The following is a 26,942-nucleotide window of genomic DNA, read 5'->3' on the forward strand; positions in this document are numbered from 1 at the left end:
GAGAGAGAATTTTAATATTTATTTTTTTAGTTTTGGGCGGACACAACATCTTTGTTATACGGCACTGAGGATTGAACCCAGGCCGCACGCATGCCAGGCGCGCTACCGCTTGAGCTACATCTCCAGCCTTAAAGTTTGTTTTTTGTTTTTGCTTTTAATTTTCAGGGTGCCAGATCCATTTCTTAATGTTGAATTAAGAATTTACTATTAGGACTTTTTCTGTAAATCCAGAACACACTCACCAATTCTAAGGACTTGGAGTATTTATATAGTGATAATGTTTATTTTTAGCATGTTCTCCCCAACCTAAAGTGTATATGTACTTTTCTAATTGACTCTTCACTTGGGTGTCTTTCAGTGTTATCTCTATTTAAGCTACACAAGAAGTTGAACATTTTACTTAGGGCTGATTTCATGCTTTCTTTGCGCAGGCCAATAAATCTTATGGGCAACATCATCCCTTATCTTTCCCTGTCGAGTCCATCAACAAAAATAGTTCAAGGCCAGGCATGGTGGTGCATACCTATAATCCCAATATTGTTGAATTGTATAGTTTCTTAAAATATTTTATTGATCAAATTGTTTTGGGGGGCAGAACTATTAAATAGGTATATTTTAAAAAATTGTTAGCTGTTTGATATCCATCTGTTAATGTTATGATGATGGCAGTTCTTTGGAGGCTAGTAAGGTTTAAATTCATATCCTCTATTGACTCCTGTCTCTAGAACCAGTTTTGCAAAAGAAAATAAGCTTAGAACATATCCTGTTAAATGGAGAATAGTCTCTTTTTTTTTTTTTTTTTTTTTTAGTGTAGGAATGACTATTTTAGCCCAGATGCTTTAACATTTGCATTCAGAATGCTTTTCTTTGGCAAAGATTTTTTTCTATAACAAAACCATTCTATAATTAGTCTTCATTCTTATCAATGTTTCACCCAGTTTGGATTTTATATTGTAAACGATCTCAATTTTATTCCATACTGGTATAGAATACAAACTTAACCAGTTAAAATAGGAACTCCAACAATAGAGCTTTCCCATAAATTGAAATATTTAAAGCACAGTTATAAACTTGTATTCTCTTGGATCTTTTATTTAGTTTCTCAGTTTTGTAAGGAAAAATTTGAAACATCTTCTAGTTTTGAAGCTTTCTTCAATTATTCCAATTTGCTACATGCTTAAAAGTGGGGTTTTTTTATATCAAGTTTATTGAGTGCCTATTTTAAAGATTGCCAACAGACACTGAAAAACCATAAATAAAATTTAGGGGATTAATTTTATCTCCCCCTAAAGTCAGTGCCAGAATGGGTGGGGCCTTTATGTCTGTTTATATAGGAGTTCTTCAAACAACTGAAACTGATAGGATTTGTATTCACCAGCAGATTTTCACATATTTTATGGTGTACTCATTCAGTATATATTAAATTGTGAATTTTTGGCAAGCATTGCATTTCTTCCTGTTGGTATGTACCACCCCTAATCCCATGAATAATTCTTCTGAAATTTCTTAATTTAAGAGAATATCTAAATTTTAAAAAAATGTTAAATTTGCATTATAATTGATTCACAATAAAATTAGGGTTTTTTGTTTTTGTTTGGTAGTAAAAAATTGAATCATCTACCACTGGCTACATCCCCAACCCTTTAAGTTATTTGTATAGCTGCTGTTCTACAGATGTAGTCAACATAGCAGCCATAGTTTTATATCTATATGATCACAATTAAGGAATACAGAATTGTAGGGTTTCTTATTTGTTTTGTGGGGGTTTCTTTGAACTCTGCTCTCTCCAACTGAGCTACATCCCAATCCTTTTTATTTTGAGACATTGTCTAAGTTTCCTGCCTCAGCCTCCCAAATTGCTGGAATTACAGGCCTGAACCACCAAGCCTGTTTTAGAGTTACATTATTACTGGAATAATGAAATAGTTGTTATACTGAGCAAGAGCTTTGACTAATCAGGCGGGGCTGGCTGCCCACCCTCTCATTCCCATGTTTACTCATAACCCTGCCAACTCTCCGTTCAGAGGCCACTACCTAGCATACCTGACTGGTATTAAACTCAAAGTAGCCAGCAGAAATAGCAGTGTCATACTTCCATTTACCAAAGGCTGGAGGAGTGGGCTGATAAGTCATTTGTAAGTGGGTCTACTTTGTTATCAGTGAGCCCTGTACTCTGTCTTTAAAAAGGAGGAAGTGTTTATCTTTAATCTGAAATAACCAGGAAAAGAAGTTTTCTAATCTTGCACATTTGAGCATATGTTAGAACTCTGGCCACTGAGAATCTTCTAGTGGATGAAGACAAGGCAGAATCTATAGGACTGCAAAGTGAAGATCTACTAAACTCACTCTGGCTTATTTGAATGTAGCTAATAGATATGTTAAAAAAGAAAATCTAGAACAAAATGTAAACCAGATGGCTTAAAGCATTAATTGATCACATGGTAAAACTTTCACATCTGAGGGCTAGGAATCATCATTTTTTTGTATGTCTAGTACATGGGGTTATAATAAATACAGGGCTGGATGTACAAGTGTTTTATCAAAGATCAGAGTTGGGAAAAAATATAACCAATATGTATATTTATTTCCATGCAGTTTGATTCCTGTCCTTAGTGAATAAATTTTTCTGATTGATTAAGTGAAAGAGAAGATCAATAACATTAAATTGTTGCAGTGGACAGATTATTCTTTATCTTTTAAAATTAGGTGTTGTGTGGTGGTGTGCCACTGGAATCCCAGCTACTACTTGGGAGGCTTAGGAAGGCTTGAAGAGGCTGTCTGAGCAACATTAATCCACTGCAACCCTCTTTAAAAAAAAAAAAAAAATTTCCTTTGGACTGAGGATATATTTAGTTCCTTACAGAATTTTAGTGTCATACAAAATTTGAAAGTACTTAAAAGTATTAATGGAAGTGCTTTCCTAGGAGGTGTGAGGCCCTGGGTTCAATCCCCAGCACAAAGAAAAAAACATAGGAACTTGTTTTGCTTTCTAGCTCTTTAGGTTTTTGTTGTTGTTGTTGTCTTTTTGTTGGCTCCTGGCCTTGTCCTTTTTTTTTTTTTTTAGTTGAACCACCATATCATCTTTATTTTAACGTGGTGCTGAGGATCAAACCCAGGGCCTCACACATGCTAGAAAAGTAGTTATTCTAGAGAGAATTTTAGGAATAGTTAAAAGGTTGATGTAATGAGCGTGCACAGTGGCATTACCTGTGATCCCACAGGGCTTGGAAAGCTGAGGCAGGAGGATCTCAAGTTCAAAGCCAGACACTAAGCAACTTGGTGAAACCCTATCTCTAAATAGAATTCAAAATAGGGCTAGGGATGTGGCTTAGTGGTTGGAATGCCCCTGAGATCCATCCCTGGTACCCTTCACCCTCAAAAAAGGGATGGGGGGGATGAAGGTAATGAGATTCAACCTGAGGATACTTAGCCCTGTGAGGGTTGTGGAGTTTTTTCAGTTGGGTTTTTTTGGGGGGTCTGGGGGAGGTTTAGATTTGAACCCAAGGTCTTGTGCATGACAAGTGCTCTTCATAAGAGTGCTCTTCACATCCTAGCCCTTAATTTATTTTCAGAAATGCTAAGTTTCCTGGACTGGCCTTGAACTTGGCAATCATCCTGCTTTAACCTCTCAAGTATTTGGGATTATGGGTTTGTACCACCAGACCTGGCTTTTGTGAGATTTTTAAAGTGGAAAATAGGGTTGGTGGATTTTGTAGATGCAAGTGTGGTTCAGGAAGAACTGTGGATTTAATACAAATAAAAGAGCCTCTGATCTGGTCTTGATGTTCAGTTCTGCTTTGTCTGGGTTCTTAAAGCTGTTAAGAGATTTGTAAGAAATCAGCTTTTGGGACTGGGGATATGTGGCTCAAATGGTAGCGCACTCGCCTGGCATGTGTAGGGCACTGGGTTATGTGGTTCGATTCTCAGCACCACATAAAAATAAAGATATTGTGATCACCTAAAACTGAAAAAAAATAAAGAAAAGAAATCAGCTTTTGTTTGTATAATAAAAATTTTAGGGGCTGGGGTTGCGGCTCAGTGGTAGAGTGCTTGCCTCACATGTGTGAGGCACTGGGTTCAATTCTCAGCACCACATATAAATAAATGAGTAAAATAAAGGTCCATCAACACTAAAAAAAATATATTTAAAAAAAATTTGATATCGGTATATAATACTTTTAAGAACCCTAACCAAGATGTTTCACCATGTGTCTGTTAAATAAATATGCTTACCATGTTCTAGGAATCAGACTTAAGGTTACTTATGTTTTATTTCTCCTAATAGACTAGTATTTGATAATTGTGATTGCATTGTCTTAAAAGAATGGCCTCACTAAGAAATCAGGAATGGTGGCACATGCTAGTAATACCAGTGTTCTGGAGTCTGAAGCAGGAGGACTGGGAGTTTTTTGCCACTGAAGAAATTTAGGAGAACTTGTGTGAAAATAAAATTTTAAAATAAGTTGGAATTGGGGGCCTGGAATTTAACTCGGAGGTAGACCACTCCTGGATTCAGTCTCCTTAAATTAAAATTACATGACAATTTTCTGTTTTGGTGTAGGAACTTAGTGATTTGGCCCGTGACCCTCCAGCACAATGTTCTGCAGGTCCAGTTGGGGATGATAGTAAGTAATTTCTAAATTAATTTTTTTTAATATGACCAACTTCAAAAAAGCTTTTGTATTTTGGGATAATGCTAAAGAGTTTTTTTCTCCCCCCTTTTTCTAGTGTTTCATTGGCAAGCCACAATTATGGGACCTGTAAGTATTAAGACTTTTAAAGTTTTCCTTATAATTAAAAATTCAGCATCAGTCTGATTATAAATTTTTAAATTTAGTTCATAGGTTTATTTTATTATGTAGTGTATTCTGGTTTGGTTATACCATAATTGTACTACTTTTGAAAGAAATAGAATATTGTACTTGTTACATGTACATTGTGTATCCCTGTGTTCAGTTTTGTAGAGTATAGCATCTCTTTGGATCTACCAAATCTCTCTTTGCCTTAATTTCAGTTTTCCTTCATAGCAATGTGAAGCACTGGCATTGAACTTCTTATTACTTAGACAATTTACTGGCTCTGTTTCTATTATGAATTGTTACTCAAAGATCTTACCCTGTTCCTGTAGTTGCCAGGAATCTAGCTTACTTGTATTATTTTTATATTCAATTTCTTACAGAATTTTAGTCTCATACAAATTTGAAAATACTAGGCAGAAAGTGATATTCTGAATAGAGCAAAATTCCTTTCTATCCTGATAAGAATCTATAGGCTGGATAATTGAAAATTCAGAATTATGGATACCATCTAAGAATTTCAGAATATTAAAGCGCACTAAAACATCCTGGGTTAAGATTGTATCTTCCACAAATTCTTAACATTTTTCCCCCTTAACATAGAAGGAACTTTCTAAGTTTCTTGTATATTATACTGAAAACTTTCTGCTTCCATTTCCTTTTCCTAGTTTTATTTAACGCCAGTAATATGCTAGATGGGAAAAGGGTCATTAAACATATATATAAGTTTTTATGTAAGCAAGCACACAAATTTAGATGTCAGCTTTTAAGTAGTTAACTGTATCTTTAGAGTGGAATGCATTAGTGCTTTGTTTTGGTTTCTGAATGCATCTTATGACAGAGTATCACATTGTAATGTAAATAAAATAATATCTTATTTTTTGACTACGATTACCCTATATGGTTTGTATTTGTGAACCAAAACAATAAAGCAGGCAGTGTGGTAGCATAGTAATCCACAAATTTTGGATTTGCTTGGGAGAACTAGATAGTAGCAAAATCACATTTGCTTCAGAGTGCTTTTTAGGTCAGTTAAGGTAATGGTAGTATCATAGAACTAAAGATTTCTTTCTCAGTAAATGTAGCATGTAATTTAAGTTTCAGTAAAGAGTAGCTGCTGAATTTTAGTCAAGAAGCGCTCTGTATCATTAGAAGTTATATGGCAGAAATTTTTGTGTATAGGGGCTGGGATTGTGGCTCAGTGGTAGAGCGCCCACCTAGCATGCGCAAGGCCCTGGGTTCGATCCTCAGCACCATATAAAAACAAATGAATGGAATAAAGGTATCGTGTCCAACTACAGCTAAAAAAATAAATACTTTTTTTAAAAATTGTGTATAATAATAGTACATATAATTAAGAATCACAGATACGGATAAAAACTAAAATTCTTTGAAATATTTGACAGATCCTTGCTAGTTAAGTGGTTTTTTAAATGTTTGAATTTTTTGTACTATATTAAGGGTAGTTACCAATAAGACTTCATACAAAGAGAAGAAATTAACTTTCTTTCTTACTGCTTCTAATATTTGCATGTCTAATTTTTTCTTCAGTTGGAAGTGGAGTTGGCAGAAGGTGATATGTTTGAAAGTATTTGGAGAACCACACTAACCTCCATCTAATTGTGACAGTTATAAAAGATAGAACTGTCTGAATATTAGCTTGAGTGTAACTACAAAAGCCATCTGAAGTAAAATCTGTCCATAAGAATTATTTTACTGATCCATAAAGATCAATTTTAAATGTATTATGTCACTTTCTACAAAGGTTAACTATATGTGAAATTTTCCCTTTTTTCCTTTTTCGGTAGTGGGGATTCTGCAGAGGCACTTTACCACAGCTTTGCATTTCCAGTTCTTCTTACTTTTATTGTGAGACTGTCTCAACTAAGTTGCTTAGGGCTGTGCTAAGTTGCTGAGGCTGGCCTTGAACTTGGGATCATCCTGTCTAGGCCTCCCAAGTCCCTGGGGATTATAGGCATACACCACCACCCAGTTTTTACCCTACTCTTTAAAGATCTTCAACTATATTAAGAGGGAAGTATAAGTATTAAATAAGGTAGATGATTGTAATTAGTAAATAGCCAGCAAATTGGGTTAATGTATTGACTATTGGGAATAACATTTCAAATAAGGGAAAGAAATAGGAGATATAATGGAATCACTTTAACACTAGGACAGAGATAATTGGAAAGGAAAGCCAGAATAATAGCAGAAATACCAGTACTAACATCTTGAACTAAGGTAGTGGCAGTGGGCATAGGCATAAAGGAGAGGCAAATTCAAGAAATTTTGAAGTTCTTTAGGACTGGGTAACCACTGTGAATGAGTCAGATGAAAGGAATAATCAACTGCAAGATCCTGGTTTATAGATTTCTATTGTGATTTACTGTTGATAGGAAAAATAGTGTTGAAGAGATTAGGAGTTTGTGTTTTGTATATGTGATGAGATATCAAGTAGATTGAATAGACATTTGAATGAATGCCAAGGAATGAATATGACACTAAGGGAAACTTCGAGAGTATGCAAAATATATGTGGGTGGGAGTTAGAAGCAAAAAATGATCTCTAGGAATACCAACATTTCATGATTGCCACAGAAGGAATAAAAGACACCAGGGGGGCAGCAACTAGGACTAACGGGATAGAAGAAGGATTCTACAGAAAAGATAGAATATAAGTTCTGTTTCTAAGATTACAATAATCAAAGTATTTCTTCTTTTAGTTCCTTTGTTTTTGTTTTGTTTTTCTTTATAGTTCCTGTCTCTTTTTTTAATATGGCCTTGTCTTTAAGTCTGTTTTACTTTTTTCCTCTTTGATGTGGTGGAATTTTAATGTAACATGGAAATGCTAAGCTGCTTTTTTTTTCTTTTCCTTTCTTTTTTAAACAAGTAAAACGAAATTTGGCTTTGCCTAAATTGCATCATTGAGTTCTTTGTTCAGAAGCAGTCAGACATAACCCTTGATTGTGTGAAACTGGAAAATGAAAGTTAAACAGAGCATCTGAAATGGGGTTTTGAGAAAACTTTAGTTATGTAGGACCATCACAAAATTATTATTTATATAGTAAAAACTTATTTTCTACATGCTATATAATATAGCCATATTATTTAACAAAGATATGCTCATCTAATAAATTTGTTATATTTTGGGTGCCTTGCTTTGAATTTTTTTCCCCTTTTTTTACATTTTATTTGCTATTTTAGATATACATGACAGTAGAGTGTCATTTGACATACATACATATGGAGTATTACATTCTAACTAGGATCCCATTCATGTGGTTGTACATGATGTGGCATTTCACTGGTGATGTAGTTATATATGAACATAGAAAAGTTGTGTCTGATTCATTCTACTCTTTCCTATTTTCATCCCGCCTCCCTTCTCTTCAGTTCCCTTTGTCTAATCCAGTGAATTTCTATTCTTCTCTCCACCCTCATTTATTTTGTTTTAGTATCTGGCATATCTCAGAGTACATTTCAGCCTTTGGTTTTTTTGGGATTGATTTATTTTACTTAGCATGATAGTCTCCAGTTATATCCACTTACTGGCAAAAGTCATTCTTTATTATGGCTGAGTAATATTCCATTATGTATATATACACATCATATTTTCTTATCCATTCAATGTATTGAAGGGCACCTAAGTTCTTTGGGTATATATTGAATGGGATAACTGGGTCAAATAAATGGTGGTTTTGGTTTTATTTATTTCCTCTATTATTCCTGGGTGTTGCTTTGTTATTATAGGTCTTTTTAATTAAATTTTATAGGACTCAGTAGTAGCTTACTCTTTTTATTGCTTTCATTGGTTGTCCAATTTTCTTTTTTTTGTGTGTGTGGTATTGGGTATTGAACCCAGGGGCATTCTGTCACCAAGCCATTTTTGAAACACGGTTTCACTAAGTTGCTGAGGCTGACCACAAACTTTGGATCCTCCTGCCTCAGCTTGCCAAGTCACTGGAATTATAGGCATGCACCATTGTGCCCAGCAGGATTTATACATTTCTTTGAACCTGATTCTTCAATAATTAACTTCTTTCTTTTGAACCCCCTGTGTATTTCATTCACATTTCATATCTATAACATTTTATTGTGTGTATTTTATGGGTCTTGGTAACAGAATTTTAAGTCTGTCAAGATTTAAAAAAATCATTTTCTGTGATCTTTTCACATATCTAGCATGTAGTGGGGAGTTAATAATTATTTTTCTGAGGAGTTGGAATTGATAAGCTATATTCTAAAAGTGTCAGATCTATGAAAGTTTTTATTTGCCTGATAAAAGTGTGTTGGTTGGTGTATGCCCGTAATTCCAGGGACTCAGAAGGCTGAGGTGGGAAATTTGAGGTCAGCCTGGGCAACATGATGAGACCGTGTCTCAAATTAAAAAAAAAAAAAAAAAAGAAAGAATTTTTTTAACTTGTTTTTGTCTGCTTTTTTAACATACTTAATATTTTGCTTTCTAATTTCTGTAGTCTGACCAGTACATGATACTGTTTGTAAGCTTTATTATTGTTAAGTGTTTCATTTATGAGAATTTGGATCTAGAACACTAGTGTTTCTGGATACCTTTTCCCAATATTCTGGAAATTTGTAAAATGGGATTTAAATAGGATTCACTATATAGTAATTTTGATTTTATATTTTTTATTACTATGAACTGAGTTTTCTTGGAATAATTTAGATTTCTTCATTTCTGTGTAAAGAATAGATAATATTATTTAATATTATTATTTAAATATTTTTTTAATTTTAAGCATGTTTTTCTCTTCACAGAATGACAGCCCATATCAAGGTGGTGTATTCTTTTTGACAATTCATTTTCCTACAGACTACCCCTTCAAACCACCTAAGGCAAGTATTTTCCCTTAGTAAAGATTTATGCTTTGTTTTAGAGGAATCGAGCATTCATGGAAATAAAGAGTTCTGTGTGATTGAGGCTAAGCTTGAATGAGAATAATTTAAATTGAATATAATAGATGGTGTTTAGTTTAAAAAGCTGGAGTGATTTGAACTTTATAAATGGGTATACAATTTGCTTTGTCATTAATATTGCAAGATTCAAATATACCATGTGGAAGTGTTTCCTTGATACTTGTACACTGATTTGGATTATTGGTCCTATTGGCTTGTAAAAAAAAAAAAACAGGTTCAGTTTCATATGTGCACATAATGCATTGCAATTTCACATTACTTTGGTTTCACTATATGACTAAGAGTTGCTTAAAGATAAACAGTGGTACAAAAGTTCAAAGCCTGCCACATTAACTCAGCAAGGCCCTAAGCAATTTGACCTGTCTCAAAATAAAAGGCTGGGGATATATAATATAGTTCAGTGGCAAGCTGCCCCTAGGTTAAATCTCCAGTACTCAATAATAAATTAAAAACAGTTAATCTTCAGAACTTTTCACCATATTTTAGTAATGAAATTTTTTGCCCCAAAGTTATATTTTTAATTTTAATTAAAAGAAGGAATCATTTGGGGTTCATGGTCAGAATGTAAAAGTCAGTTTTGATAATTTTTGGTAATTTTATGTGCATAAATTAAGTTGTATTGATTCAGTTTGAAATATTTTAAGCCTTGCTTTTAAAGTTTTAAGTTTAGAATGCTTGTTTTTATTTGGATAAAATACTTAGGTTTTTTTGTTTGTTTTAGGTTGCATTTACAACAAGAATTTATCATCCAAATATTAACAGTAATGGCAGCATTTGTCTTGATATTCTAAGATCACAATGGTCTCCTGCTTTAACTATTTCTAAAGGTAAAATACTTGTAGTAGAATAAACTTGAGCTACTCTGATGTTCTAATAATTACCGGGAGTTTAATCCTTAAATCTACTTACCTGAGTATTTTTATTTCAACATTGTGTTTATAAGGTTAGAAGGGATTAGACTTACATTATTTTTTACTCTTTTATCAGTGTTGGTTAAAGAGATTATGTTTGAAAAGTTGCCCAATAAGTTCCCTTATTTAAAATTTCTAGTCACATGTTATGGAACCTTGATTTAGGTGTTTCTTACCTAGGATTGTTAGTCTAAAACCGTGGAATCTTGGGAAAGTCTCTGGATCAGTTTGGATCTACTTTGAGTAGGAAGTTTATTATGTGACATATCTTTTTTTTTTTTTTTAGAGGGAGAGAATTTTAATATTTATTTTTTAGTATTTGGTGGACATAACATCTTTGTTTGTGTGTGGTGCTGAGGATCGAACCCAGGCCGCACGCATGCCAGGCGAGCGCGCTACCTCTCGAGCTACATCCCCAGCCCTATGTGACATATCTTTAACAGGTTGTCCATACTGCAGGAATGTCACAATAGAGTGGTGTTGGTTTTAAGTTGTTTCTTTTTTGAGTGACTCTGGAAGCATTTTATATCTTTTTCACCCCACAAATAAAATCACCTATGCACAAAACTTAAGAGAGGGAAGAAAGTATGTCTTTTTAGTTTCAGTTTGGGGTGTTAACTTGCCATTCCTTAGGTACATAGAATTAGGTTTTTAATGTTACTAATTATGACTTAAGCATATTTTCAGATAGTCGTACATCTTAACTTTTTATGAATAAACCATAAGTTTGGTAAATGCAAAGTGAAATAGGTGTATTTGAAGGGAGGACAAAAAAAATACATGGATTTTAAGTGACAAATTCCAGTCGAGTCACTACTGCTGGGATGTATTCCTTTCAAGTTTTTAGTTATAATTGGACTTAATAACTTTTTTTTTATGTGGTGCTGAGGATCAAACCCAGTGCCTTTGAACATGCGAGCCAAGCGCTCTACAACTGAGCCACAACCCTAGCCCCATCTGAGATGTATTCTGATGCTGAAAACTTTTTTTGTAAATGCAATTTGAATTGGTGGTGTGGTGGTTTGTCTTTTAGTGACTTGCTTTTTTGGCATTCTTATTTGCTAAATTATTATTTTATCACATCAGTCGTAATTTAATATTGTAAGTTACTATGTAGCTGGGTACTCTCTGTTGTGTAATTTTATATGCTCCCCCATGCATTTGGATTTGAAATAAATTGTATTTACTTCTGTCAACAAAAATTTTTCGTTTACATGATGGTCAATTTTTTCTCATGCTGCTGCTTTAAGCATTTTGATCTTATAGTCTCATAACAATACCTGTCTACTGACTGGCACATAACAGGTACTCAAAATGAATGACATCTATGGTCCTTAGTGCTATCATCTACTAAGTTGGTATGTTAAAAGGTCAAGTAATAACTAGAACTGTGAAGACTCACTTTGTCCATGAGAGCTTGGCATTATTTTACCAATACTCTTGGGAGTGTGGTCTCTACCTTACAGAGAGACAAGGAGACAAAAACCTTTGAGGAAATGAAGTTTGTAGTGCAGATTCTAAAGTTCTGTTGACAATTATTCAAACTCCTGATGCTATTATGTAACATACATTTATTTTCTTTACAGTTCTTTTATCCATTTGTTCACTGCTATGTGATCCAAACCCAGATGACCCTTTAGTGCCAGAGATTGCACGGATCTATAAAACAGACAGAGATAAGTAAGTATGCAATAGTATTAGGAAAGCTATTAAAAGGTTCTTAATGAGACAGGCTTATATTCTGTTGTAAGTTGTGGCGCTTGCAGGAAGACTTGATGCTTGTTTTCTGGTAAGATAATGGTTAAAATGTGCCCCAATCTAGTTATTAAAAATGCGTTATTTTTTAAAAAACCAGATTTCAGTATATGTGACAATGAATAACCCCTTCAGGTTTTCTTTTTCTAATACGTTAAGCACTTTTGTCATTTTACTGTCAAGTTTGAGGGAAGAAATCACATTTTCTTCACCCAGGTGTGGTTTTTTGTTTTAATAAAATTATATTAGTACTGTTGTAAAAATTGTTTCTATATTTCTCAGATATTTGAATTATGTTTGTGTTCAACTTAACCATTGTAACTGTTGTATGTTATAATTAATGCTAAGTGTACTTGTTCAATTAGGTACAATAGGTTAGCAAGAGAGTGGACAGAGAAATACGCTATGTTGTAGGGTAAGAGGATCTGCACTCTATGGTGCGCTTATTCATGGAACTGCCAGCACTTGAGTGCTGCATGCTTTAAGGCACTGTATTAACTAACAAACGGTAACAGATGTGGCAGTTTTCTGAAAACTGTACATTTAACTGCTTGAGCTCTCTTTAGCGTGAAAGTATACCTCATAGTCAGTACTGTTTGAAAATATTCTTGCATGGCAAAGCAGTTACATAGCATTAGTTAAGAAGTAGAAGTTTAAGAGTATCAAACTACCATGGTGTTAAATTTTTAGCTTGAAAATGTACCAGTAGTATATGGAATGTGGTGATTTTATTCAAATTTTGCCAGGAGGTAGGATTATAAGGGAAAAACACTTGAAAGCCTAAGCATCTAATCTAAATGTTCATTACTGACAAGCATGCATTAATGTCAGCTGTATTTTGTGGCTCCCTGTATGCTAAACTAAAGCCTTTGATTTAAAGTGCTAGCTTTTGAAGAGAATATCTCTTTAGTAGCATAATGGAATTGGGTAGAAAAAACTTTTATCTGTTTAAGTTTAGAAAAATAGTTGAATTTAGTTCTTAGTTTAAATGAAGCTGGTAATCTTTTAAAAATTAAATATGTAAGTCTAAAAGTTCTGTGCCTTTTGATGTATATTCATTTTTTAAGGTTATCACTATATTTTGTTGGTAAGTAGCCTCTGGCATGATTGTTATCTGTGGAGAGATTAATAGTGTGTGTCAATATTAACAGTCTTCCTCAGCAGTAGCCCTAGTTCACAGGTGAATTATCTGTGGATTTTTTATTTTTTTTTTTTTAAACAAAGATGTCCAGTTTAGCAGGTCTCACTTGGGCTTAGTAGCACCAATCGCCAGAATTTTTAAAAGTAACACATGTGGGTTCTAATTAGCACGACCACTTATACCCATCTACTCTTAAATTTCTTTGTCAGCCTGCCCACTATCTGTCTGTTCTGCCTACGTTTCAAAGATATCTCTCTTCTGGTTATACCCATGCCCAAGTAACTTCTCAGGTCTAGGTTTCAGATGACAATTTTTTAGTGATAGTACATGTTTGGTTCTAGCTTTGGAAATTTTTGTTGATGTACAGAGAATATGTATTCTGTGTGACAAACATCTGTGAACTAAAACAATTTCTGCGTTAAAATTTGTTGTAATGGGCTGGGGTTTTGACTCAGAGGTAGAGTGCTAGCCTAGCGTGCGTGAAGCACTGGGTTTGATCCTCAGCACCACATAAAGTAAAACAAAGATATTGTGTCCACCTATAACTAAAAAATAAATATTTTTTTAAAAAATTGTTGTAACGGATAACCAATTTTTAGAATTTCTGATAGACCATTAGCTCAGTGATGGAGAAAAAGTCTTTGGTTTTTGTTAGCCCTCCTGCATTTATTAAAACAATACTGCTTTGAAAGCATTCAGTTCTCATTTCCCTTATTGTTTTGGGTGCCGGTGCTATTTTTCCCTTGTTGGTTTTATTCTAATCATAGCCATTACAGATGGCTTTATAATGAGTCTGTAGGTAAAATAGAAGTCTTTTCCTTTTAGAAAACAGTAATCTTTTCCTTTAACTTATTAAAGTAACTTTTTCTTTATTTATAGGTACAACAGAATATCTCGGGAATGGACTCAGAAGTATGCCATGTGATGCTACCTTAAAGTCAGAATAACCTGCATTATAGCTGGAATAAACTTTAAATTACTGTTCCTTTTTTGATTTTTCTTATCCGGCTGCTCCCCTATCAGACCTCATCTTTTTTAATTTTATTTTTTGTTTACCTCCCTCCATTCATTCACATGCTCATCTGAGAAGACTTAAGTTCTTCCAGCTTTGGACAATAACTGCTTTTAGAAACTGTAAAGTAGTTACAAGAGAACAGTTGCCCAAGATTCAGAATTTTTTTAAAAAATGGAGCATGTGTATTATGTGGCCAATGTCTTCACTCTAACTTGGTTATGAGACTAAACCATTCCTCACTGCTCTAACATGCTGAAGAAATCATCTGAGGGGGAGGGAGATGGATGCTCAGTTGTCACATCAAAGGAAGCAGCATTATTCTAGCAGCATCCATTTTGTTTAAACCTTCCACTGTTAGAGATTTGAGGTTACATGTTATACTTTATGCTCATAACTGATGTGGCTGGAGAATTGGTATTGAATTTATAGCATCAGCAGAACAGAAAATGTGATGTATTTTATGCATGTCAATAAAGGAATGACCTGTTCTTGTTCTACAGAGAATGGAAATTGGAAGTCAAACACCCTTTGTATTCCAAAATAGGGTCTCAAAACATTTTGTAATTTTCATTTAAATTGTTAGGAGGCTTGGAGCTATTAGTTAATCTATCTTCCAATACACTGTTTAATATAGCACTGAATAAATGATGCAAGTTGTCAATGGATGAGTGATCAACTAATAGCTCTGCTAGTAATTGATTTATTTTTCTTCAATAAAGTTGCATAAACCAATGAGTTAGCTGCCTGGATTAATCAGTATGGGAAACAATCTTTTGTAAATGCAAAGCTGTTTTTGTATATACTGTTGGGGTTTGCTTCATTGTTTGACATCAAATGATGATGTAAAGTTCAAAAGAGTGAATATTTTGCCATGTTCAGTTAAAGTGCACAGTCTGTTACAGGTTGACACATTGCTTGACCTGATTTATGCAGAATTAAGCTATTCAAATAGTGTAGTTTTAATATGCTGCACATGATACTGGCAGCCCTGGAGTTCATAAATGGACTTGGGACCCAGCAGTTTTGGAACGTGTATATGGAGTTTAAGAAATTTATTTTCCAGGTGCATCACCAATCTTAACAAATTTCTCTTCACCGTGTACACTTGACAGCTTAAAAAAAAAACAAAACTAAACATGGGAGTAACAATGGGTCAAAATTTACAAAATAAAGTACTGTTTTGGTGTGGGAGTTGTCATGAGGCTGTGTTGAAGTGACTTAACTGTGGGATATTGAGTATCCATTGAAATGGATTTGTTCAGCCATTTACATTAATGAGCATTTAAATGCAACAAATATCATTTCAGGTGACTTAACATGAACGAATAAAAGTCAATGCTATTGGATTTTTTGTTTGACAAGTGCTATCTGTGCCACTAAACTTCTTTGGTAACAAGGGCATTACCATTCTTCACCCTTCCTAATTCTGATCCTGTAGTTATGCTTCTTAGTTATTTCATTTTAACCATTGCTTTATTAAAGTCCTGTATTTCTAGCACGTGACATCTCCACTTCCACATTTTTTGCACTGCTTACGCTTGTGTGCAAGTCTTATTCCTTGTCTGCACACACAGGTGGAAAGCTAGAAATAAATGTTAATGCTTAATTTTTTATAAACGGTTTAATATGTAGTTTGGACGTGATTTATTGACTTAAGGTTCTTATCTAAACTGGAAGTGAAATGCATGCCTTCTGAAGATATTCTGGCTTTGTTAATTCTGTAATAAGCATTTCATTGGGAAGTGTCAATCCAGCTATACAATTTTTTCCAATGAGTGAATTTTTTTTATTTTAACTTTTGCTTTAAAAATTGTGGGTTCTTCAGGGTAGATGTCATGCTGTTAAAACTTTTGGATTCAAATTATGAATAAGAAACTAGTAACTGCTCCACAAGGTAAGAAATACTGCTTTTTGGCTCTGTTCTTAAAAAACAATTATTTCTGAAACTCCTGTGCTCTCAAAAATAACAGCTTTAGTAGGCATATTTATTGAAAGCCAAAACACTAATAAAACTTTTGTAAGCAGTGGATCTTAAATGGGCTTTCACATTGATCTTTTTTAGCCTAGAACAACCTTAAGTATGTACAGAGATGACTTAAACCATTGATTGTAATGATAACTAGTGGATATGTCCAGTTCTCTTTATCTTTGACTTAATGCTTTATACAATATTTCGTATGTCGCTTCTAAGGGAATAAGCCATAAAGGCTTCTCCAGGTTTAAGAGAACAGTAATTTAAAGTACCTGGAAAACCAACATTTTTGAATGTATGGACACTAGACTTGGGATCATCTACGATGGAACTTTTAAAAGAATGAAAGAATTTGTTCTTTTTTTCCCCCATCCAAACCAGTAATTCAACATTACTAGTGCCATGTGTAGGACTGAAATGAATATTAGCAGATTAAATACTGATTTGGACCATTTCTGTGTATTTACTGTATCTTTTAATGCATAAACTTTAATTTCTTAAATTCTTAAAATTTCTCTTAAGAGTCCAGTTGACCTGTTAATGGTAAATTTACATGTTAAGTGATTCACTCTTTTCCCTGGGAAGATTTGCAATGTGATAATCAGATTTTTTTTTTTTTTTTTAATAAATGATTAGTTTGTTTTCCTTGTGTGGGTGTACTCACATTTAAAAGTATGAACCACAGTTAACATAGTGGTCTCAGGGGTAGTGAAACACTCACTTTTTTTTTTTTTTTAATAGTTTGAAGTATACTGATCATGGTGTGTTAGTGATGGGGGGGTGTAACTCAAACTAGCCATGTTTTGTGTTAACATAACAAAACTGTTAAATGATTGTTGATTACACTTTTAAGTGAAATTTGTCTTCTATGAGGAACCCAGTGCAAGTCACTAATGTTGTCTTAATAGTGACATCTGCATAAGACTTGTAATAGCTGAAGTTAATTGAGCTTAAAGGAATTGTTATCATTAAAATCTGTGTTTAAAGACAAGTTGGTCTTACTTGGTAATTCCAGTGAACATGAAGTCCACACTTAAACTTTAATACTGTATGTGAGCTCGATTTTGAACATATTTAAACAGTAGTAATAGACTGGTCTATGAAGAACTAATGTGATGGTTTTTAAAGTGACTCAGAACCAATAGCAGCATCATTTGTGAAATTATTGGGTCTTGTCCCAGTTGTACTTACACTGTGAGGTAGAACCCAGTAGCTTGTATTAAAAAGCTCTCCAGATGCTTCCATGCATGGTAAAGATTGGGAATTTATTTTTGCTACACATAATTCAACCAGTTGTTAAGTATTAAAAAGAACCAGTTCCAAAGATCTATCTGCAAGGTAGATTGAACCCAGATTTCATTCTGTGGCTTTAAAACTGGGCAACTTCCCCCTTCATCCCACCAATGTGAACAGTGTTTGCAGTGTTTGAATTTAACATTAAGTGTACCCTAAACTAGGCATTGTTAAAGCTTTTCTTGTGCTTTCCCAATGTAATGGAGGTGGGGAGAGAAGGTAAGGGTATTTAGAAACGGGGTTTTAAGACAACAGTCCACCACCACAACATAAATGTTAAGATCAAAAAGTTCCCTGAAGGCTATGCATGTGAAGTTTGCTGTTAGAACACAGTGATCACTATTTGCATTATACTTTCTTAAACTTTCCAAGCCTTATATTTTTAAGAATTTTATTAATTCAGATGCATAGTGTTTCATAATTATTTTACTTGGAATGTTTTCACTAAGGTCTCATTGTCATAAATTATATCTTCCCAACCTGTATGCTGTTTCTTAATGAGATTTTAATAACGCTCTATTTTTTAAATTAATACAAAGAATGGTTTTATGGGGGAAAAATTCACTTTCACAAATTTGACAGTCTGTTTGCTGATTTTCCAAAACTTCTGAACTCAACAGTTCCTTAGGCATGTGGCTATCTCAAAGTCATCTAGAAGTGGCAGATTTCTACACAGAGATGTGCACATACCTCCTATTATAGAACCTGAGTGAATGTAAACAGTTGAACTGGCCCCAAACCTAGGCATCGTGGCTTTTAATCTCCTAGTCAAAATTAATAGTGGTCTTCTTGGTTTTACCCTAAAATTTTTATTTGGAATCTACTGGTTCACCATACTGCTATAACCATGGTGTAAAGCGCCACCATCTCTTAATTGGGTTATTTTAGTAGCCTTCTGAGTAGTCTTTCTGCTTCCTACTTTGCAGCAATTCTACACCTAACACCCAACATGAGCATGTCTGGTATGTGTAATGGCTTTCCTCCAAACCTAAAATTCCCATCATGCAGAATAAAAGCCAAATATTAAAAGGAAATGTACAAGGCTGTAAATGAAACTTTCCCACAACTGTCCCATATTTAATCATTCGTTTGCCCCACCATGACCCCAACTCTCAGCCTGACCTCTATTGAGACCTGGACACGGGACTTTGTCCTTGTTCTTCCCTTTCCCTCAGATGGTCTTTCCCCAGATATGGCTTCTGCCTTTCCTGTAGATCTCAAATGTCACTTCATAAAAGTGCTTTTTCTTGATAATTATGTAATACACCAACAGCACCACCACTGTCCAGTACATAACGGGAAATTCCGTATTATCCATCTTATATGTAATTGTTCCCCTGCAACCGCACCCCAGAATGTAAGCTCTAGAAAGATACTTTAATGACTAGATGATTCCTTGGCACTTTATAGGCTGTCAAAATATTTTTTATACAGAAATGACTATGAGCTAAACGGTACTTTGCTCAAAGTATTTCGTTCTTTAAAGAAGAAGCCGAATGCATAAAAACAAAGTGCAGTGTAGTATAGAAGTTTAGCTGAAACTTCACAACTAAAATAATCACATTGAGGGAATAGACGTTTCAGTTTGTCCGTAGGGATGATGAACCTGAACAACTTGCTGGGGAAAAGATATCAAAAAAAGTAGTATTAAGACCAAAAGAGAAACAACATACCAGGAAGCTAGCTTTCATCCTGAGAATGCTTTTGAAGTACGTAGTAAACATGAGCATTAATTTTCATGGTCCCAACAACAAAAAGCAAAAGTTGATGCACCCAAAGATAGGTGTCAAATAGAAGTTTGTTTATCTCGAGTCTTTGGGTTCTCTAGCAGAGTATTCTGCTCTACAAATTTGAAATAGTTTGAAGATTTGCAACCCAAAATCTTTTGTAAGTGGCCCCAGAAAGCTCAAGTAAAGGACTTACATCAAGTAGAGTAACCAAAGCAAAATTTCTTCAGAAAATAATAGCTTACAGCTTAAAGAAAAAGTATAAAGGAACATAGTACTATGAGTGGGAGCCAGCCTATTTGCAAAAATAGTTGGGCTGGGGTTGTAGTTCAGCAGTAGAGCATTTGCCTAGCATGTTCAAGGTTCTGGGTTTGATCCTCAGCAACACATAAAAATAAAGGTATAAAAAATAATTACATTTAAAAAGTCATCCAAATTTGAGAGGAAGAAATTCTATTCTCGGATGATATCTCATACATGAAAAATTCCAAAAAGTCACACAAAACTCATGGAGTTAGTAATACAACAAACATGATCCCAAATAACAGAAAAATCAGTTTTAGTATTATAACAATAAACAATAAAAATGAAATTCCATTTACACTAATATCAAAAAGAATAAAATGTTTAGGGATAAATTTATTGAAGTGTGAAACTTGTACCTTGAAAACTATAAAATATTTCTGAGATATTAGAGAAGTCCTAAATAAAACGGAAAGGCATTCTGTGCTCATGGATTAGAAGATTGATGAGATGATTCTCAATACAATCTACAGCTTTGATGCAGTCTGTCAAAGTCCCAAAGATATTTCTGCAGAAATAAAAAAGGTTTAAAATTTTGTAGAGGATTGCAGAGTCAAGCAATTTTTAAAAAGAACAAAGGTGAAGGACTCATACTTTCCAAATTCAAAACAATTACAATAATAAACTGTGGCATTAGCATAGGGATACAATTGTAAGCCCATGACAGAACTGAGAAATAATCCATACATTTATGGTCAATTGATGTTTAACAAGGGTGACAAGACCACTCAGTGGGGGAAAAAAATACTTTTTTCAACAAATGGTTCCAGGACAACTAGATAAGTATATGAAAAAGAATAAATTTGGATCTCTGCCTCAAGTCACACAAAAATTAACTCAAAATGTATGGAGGCGCCCTAGCTGAAGCTCAGTGGTAGAGCACTTGCCTAGCAAGGGTGGGGCACTGGGTTCAATCCTCAGCACCACATAAGAAAAGAATTAAAAGTTATAAAAAATATATTTAAGGGGCTGGGGTTGTGGCTCAGTGGTAGAGCGCTCGCCTAGCACGTGAGAGGTCCTGAGTTCGATCCTCAGCATCCCATAAAAACAAAATTGTGTCCAACTACAACTAAAATATATATATATATATATATATATATATATATATATATATATATATATATATATATACACACACACACACACACACACATATATATATGTGTGTATATATATATATATTTTTTTTAATGGATTCAAGTCCTAATTTTAAGAGCTAAAGTCACAAAATTCTAAGAAGAAAATCAGTTGTTAGTTTCCTTAAATACTCAGATATACCAAAAGCACAAACAACCAAAGAAAAAATAGATTGTAAACTGGTGTGTCCAAGGACATTATTATAGTAAAAAGATAGTCTATAGAATGAAAAATATTGCAGATCATGTCTGTTAAGGGCCTAATATTCAGAATATATACAAGAATTTATAAAATTCAGTATGAAGACAACCCTATTAAAAAAGAAAAGATTTGATTGTGCTTTTTTCCATAGAAGATATCAATGCACATGATATCAAGCACATGAAAAGAAACCCACAGAAGTGATCACTTCATATTTATTAGGGTGGTTACAATTTTTTTAATGGAAAATAAATGTTAAGAATTTGGAGAAACTGAAACCCTTAAAGATAGAGCAGCTTCTGTAAAAGGAAATTTGGCAATTCCTCAAAAAGTTAAATCAGAGCTACAATATGATTCAACAATTCCATTCTTAAGTATGTACCCAAAAGAATTGAAAACAGACATTCAAACAGATACTTGTAAATGAATGTTCACAGGAGAACTATTTACAATAACCAAAATGTGGAAACTGAATAAATTCTAATGTTTCCATACTATGACATATTCATCCATAAAAAGAAATGTACTTTATATACAATGTGGATGTGAAAACATGCTAAGTGAAAAAAACCAAACAGAAGGGTACTATACTATATGATTTCATTTATATTAATACTCAGAGTAGTGCCAGGAGCTAAGAAGAAGGGAGAATGGAGTGATTGCTTAGTGGGTAGAGGGTCTCCTTTGTGAATGACAAAAATGTCTTGGAACTCTAGAGGTTATGGTTATGTAACATTGTAAGCCCACTAAAAGACACTGAACTGTACATTCAAAATGGTTAAATTTTAAAAGGCATGTGAATTTTACCTCAATAAAAAATACATTAGGCACAAAAGACAGTAATTGCCAATATTTATGTAATACTTTTTACATGCCAACTTCTGTTCTAAATTCTTTAGATATGTTAATGCTTAATTTTATAACAAATGTATACACTTATTATTTATGTGATAAATAACTGAGGGGAAAGTAGCTAAATGTCAGAGGTTGAGATTTAAATCTAGATACTTGCCGCAGTCCGGCTGGCTGGGCAAAATAACCGGGGGGGGGCGGGGGGGGGGCGCGGGTGACGAGCAACTTGTGTACATTGATACAGCAGGAGTGGGAGCCATTTATTGTAGGACAGGAGGGGTATTTATACATTCCACACAGCTTATCTAATTAACATAAACTAGATACAGCAGTCAACCAATAAGGAATCTCCACACTTAATGGCTCGCTGGCGTTACTTCACAAACCACTCCCTCTGGCAAAATGCCAGGCACCATCCAGACTTGTTTACAGACTCTAACAGATACTCAGTTTCCAGAATCCTATCTCTTAAGGATTATGGTAGATAGAAGGACAAGTTTAAAATATGAATAAAGAACAAGAGACTAAAAAATAACTAATCAGACTGAAAAATAACCAAAAACAATACTTCCAAGAAATTTTTAAAAAGACTAATTGAAACTTAGAAGATAGAGCCAATAGCCCAATAGACAAAGCTATAACAAAGCTATAACAATAAACAAAGGTTTAGAGAAGTGGAAGAAAGAAATTATTCCAAATGTAGTACACTGAGATGAAAAACTAGCAGAGGTTCAAGAAACATGAAGGGAGACATGACTTGGTTTAACACATGTCTAGTTGGAACTTGAGTTCAATTTACTGCCTTAAGTCTCAGTAAATTTTTCACTATTTCTTCTATATAACTTAATTCCTTTAAGAATTTCTGTTGAAATAGGCAGGTGCCAGTTATCATGGCCCTGTTAATCCCAACTGCTGGGGACTCTGAGGCAAGAGGATCACAAGTTCGAGGTTAGCCTGGACAACTTAGTGAGAATTGTCTCAAAATAAAAAAATAAAAAGGGCTGGGGGTAGAGCACCCCTGGTTTCAATCCCTAGTACTATAAAAAATAAAGATAAGATAAAATAAAGATTGAAGTGGACATGATGTTAAACTTTCCCAGCAAATGTAGGTGGAAGGATATCACAGGAGAAAGTTTATATGTCTGTACTTTCGTGGGGGGCTGTGGGTTGGCTGGCATGAGTGTGGAGACAATAAGTAAAATATCCACAGGCCCCAAACATAATCTGTGTTCACATGCAAGACCTTGCAGCCTTCTTGATAAGAAAACCAAACTCTCTCACTGTCTGCAGAGAGCTGGCTGTGGCATTGGGATTCTTGCACCAATAGTCATTTCTTCTATAAGTCTTTGCACAGCTTGTGCACAGCTCACCTGAGGCCAGAGGTCCAAACAATGTCCCTTTGGAAACTCCTGTGCAGCCTGAAAGCTCTGAAAGGGAACTGTGGGCCTACAGTGTCAGTTGCTGATCCACCTGCTTCTCTACTTCTAATCTAGAGGGTGACCCATTGCTGCCCCAACAAGTCCAGACTAGATTTAGCTTAGCTAAGCCAATAATATTTTTTGACTCGCAGTAGGCTGAACTACATCTTCTCCAAAAAGATCTGAACTCCTTTCAAGTTTGTTTATTCTTATATATCCTCTACCAGCTTTTTAGTACCATATAGAGTTTTCTTTTTTATTTATATATAACAGCGGAATTCATTATAATTCTTATTACATATATAGAGCACAATTTTTCATATATGTATACATATAGTTTTCTTATATAACATAGTCACTCTTTAATCATAGTTAGTAATTATTTACATTAAACTTCTCTTGCTTGACCTACTGTGTAATTTCTCTCCTGATTGGATATAGACAATCATAAAGAAGAAGGAGGGAATGGAGCAGAAGCAATTTTTGAAAAAGAAATGGCTAATTTTTTTCTAAAATTGATTAAAGATCCTAAGCTGCAAATTAAGTAAACCCATTGAAGCCCTAACAAGAAAAAAAAATCTCATAGTGCAGTTGCAGAAAATTAAAGTAAAAACATTCTTTAAAAAAAAAAAAAAAAAATATATATATATATATATATATATATATATATATATATATGTGTGTGTGTGTGTGTGTGTGTGTGTGTGTGTGTGTGTTCTTTTAGTTGTAGATGGACACAATATCTTTATTTATTTATTTTTATGTGGTGCTGAGGATTGATCCCAGTGCCTCACACATGTAAGGCAAGTGCTCTACCACTGAGCTACATCCCCAGCCCAGAACATTCATTTTTAAAGTAAGTATAAAAGAAAATCAAGTAGATTATCTGCAAAGAAACTAGGGAGATGACTCGAGCAAAACTGGGAGATTTCTCTACAGCAACAATGGAAACAAAAGAAAGTGGAATATTACGTTTGAAGACTGCAAGAAAATAACTATCATCCTATAATTCCATATAAAATAAAATATATTTCAGAAAAAAGGATGAAATGGCACAGATTAATTTGAAAAATATTATGCTGATCAAAGAAAGAAAAATACATAGTATAGGGTGCTATTTGTGTAACATTGAAGAAAACGCAAAACTGAACTTAGGTGATAGTACAGTCCCTACCTGGAAGGGGAGGAAATCAATGAGAAAGAAGTCCAAGGGAGTTTACTGGGATGAAATGCTCTGTATCTCCTCCATAGGAGTGGCGATTACACAGGATATAAATTGCCAAAAATCACTGAACTGTGCGCTAAATATCTGAATATTATACATAACTTACTGCTTTTAAAAAGAGAAGAAAGAAGAGTGAGTTTACTATTAAGTAAATAAAAACCAGCAGTTTGGACTGAGGGTATAGCTCAATGATAGAGTGATTGTCTAGCATGAACAAGGTTCTGGGTTTGATCCCTCGCACTGCAAACACAAAGCAAAATTGACCATTTACCTCCAACTTTTTTTTTTTTTTTTCAGAGAAAACAAACAAGCAAAAACTTCCAAACTGTTTTTCATACCAGTGGTACTAATTTACATTCCCACCAATGATGTGTAGGAGTGTCCCTTCTCTGCATCCTTGCCAACACTGTTCTGTTTTGTTTTTGTCTTTTTTGATAGCCATTCTGCGGTAAGTTGATATTTCATTGCAGTGTTGATTTGCATTTCCCTGATGCTTAGTGATTTTGAATATATTTTTTCATATATTATTTTTTATTTATACATCTTTGAGAAATGTCTATTTAGATCATTTACCCACGTTTAAATTGAAGTAATGTTTTGTTTTGTTTTTTTTTTTATTGTTGAGTTGTTTTTATGCCATATATTTTGGACATTAATCTCTTGTCAGATGAATAATTTGCATATACTTTCTGACATCCTATAAGTTGTTTGTTTGTCTATATGTTTATTTATTTATTTATTTGCTTACTTACTTATTTGCTTTGGTAGTGATAGAGGCCCAACCCAGGACCTTTTACATGCTAGGCAAGCATACACCCCAACTCCCATCTCTTAACTCTTGTTTCCTTTGCTATGCAGAAGCTTTTTAGTTTGATGTAATCCCATTTGTCAATTTTTATTTTTGATGCCTGTGCTTTGGGGCATGCCAAAAATATTTTTGACTAAAGATCCTGAAGCATTTTTCCTATCTTTTCTTCCCATACTTTCATAGTTTGGGTTTTTCATTTAGGTCTTGGGTCTATTTTAAGTTGATTTCTGTAACTAGTGAGAGTTAAGGATCAGGCTTAATTCATCTGCATGTGAATATTCAATTTTCCCAACACTATTTATTGAAGAGACTGCCTTTTCTCCAATGTGTGTTTTTGGTGACTTTGTTGACTATAAATTGGATTTATTTCTGGTTTCTCTATTCTCTTCCATTGGTCTATACATCTGTTTTTATGCCAGTATCATGCTGTTTCAGTTACTATAGCTTTGTAATATGTTCTGAAGTAAGAGATTGTGATGCTTCCAGCTTTGTTCTTTTTGCTTAGTATTGCTTTGGCTATTTAGAGTCTATTGTGGTTCTATATGAAGTTTAGGAGTTTAGGGGGTTTGGGGAAATGGTATCTTGATTAGGATTGTATTAAATCTGTAGGTTGACCTGGGTAGTATGGATATTTTAACACTATTAATTCATCTGATCCATAAACATGGGATTTCTTTCCATTTTGGAGGTGGGAGGCTCTCTCATCAGTGTTTTATAGGGTTCATTATAGACTTCTTTTACCTTCTTGGTTAAATTTATTCCTAGACCTTTTTAATTGTTGTGATTTTTGATGGTTTTGTTTGTTTTGAGAAGGAGTCTTGCTGTGTTTTCCAGGCTGGCCTTTAACTCCTAGGCTCAAGTAATCCTCCTGTTTCAGCCTCCAGAGTAGCTGGGATTGCAGATGTGTGGTATAGGATCTAGCCCTAGCGCAGTTATGTTATTGATTTCTATAACATATCCTGAAATTTTAGTGAATTTATCAGTTCTAACAGGTATTTGGTGGCATTTTTAGGCTTTTTCATGTTTTCTCAAACAAGATAGTTTAACCTCTTTCTTTCCCATTTGGATGATCTTTCTTTCTCTTGCCTAATTGTTCTGACTAGAACTTCCAGTACTATGTTGAGAGTGGTGAGAGTGGGCATCCTTAATTGTATTGGTATATAGTCCTTCTATATCTAATTTGTTCAGAGTTTTTGTCACAAAGGGATATTGAATTCTAAATACTTTTTGTCCTTCGTTCTGTTGATATGATGTGTCTTGGTTATTGATTTGTGTATGTTGAGTCATCCTTGCATTTCTAAGATAAACTCCTTTTGATGATGGTGTAGAATCTTTTTTTTTTAAAATACTTTTTAGTTGTAGATGGACATAATACCTTCATTTATTTATTTATTGCTCCTACTTCCCATATTTTTATTCGTACATTATAATTTTACATATTGGATTAATTAATT

General features: G+C 34.1%; 1 protein-coding gene and 1 non-coding gene across 8 annotated transcripts in view; both read left to right on the top strand.

Moving 5' to 3' along the window:
- Ube2d3 (ubiquitin conjugating enzyme E2 D3) overlaps positions 1-15,898 on the top strand; it is a 30,744-nt gene extending 14,846 nt beyond the window's left edge. For 6 of the 7 annotated variants that reach the window (XM_071614501.1, XM_071614497.1, XM_071614496.1 and 3 more), the window contains 6 exons: positions 4,562-4,625; positions 4,729-4,760; positions 9,572-9,649; positions 10,452-10,557; positions 12,228-12,321; positions 14,417-15,898. In XM_071614501.1, coding sequence (XP_071470602.1) covers position 4,625; positions 4,729-4,760; positions 9,572-9,649; positions 10,452-10,557; positions 12,228-12,321; positions 14,417-14,462 — 357 coding nt within the window. In that variant the 5' untranslated portion in view covers positions 4,562-4,624 and the 3' untranslated portion in view covers positions 14,463-15,898. The remainder of the gene's footprint in view (positions 1-4,561; positions 4,626-4,728; positions 4,761-9,571; positions 9,650-10,451; positions 10,558-12,227; positions 12,322-14,416) is intronic. The other variant, XM_071614500.1, reaches the window with a different exon arrangement.
- A 4,919-nt stretch (positions 15,899-20,817) lies between these two features.
- Positions 20,818-20,890, top strand: Trnaa-agc (transfer RNA alanine (anticodon AGC)). The gene has a single exon. It is a non-coding gene; the product is annotated as a tRNA-Ala (tRNA).
- Positions 20,891-26,942: the final 6,052 nt, after the last annotated feature.

Source organism: Marmota flaviventris, chromosome 7, assembly GCF_047511675.1.
Source record: "Marmota flaviventris isolate mMarFla1 chromosome 7, mMarFla1.hap1, whole genome shotgun sequence".
Taxonomy (NCBI): domain Eukaryota; kingdom Metazoa; phylum Chordata; class Mammalia; order Rodentia; family Sciuridae; genus Marmota; species Marmota flaviventris.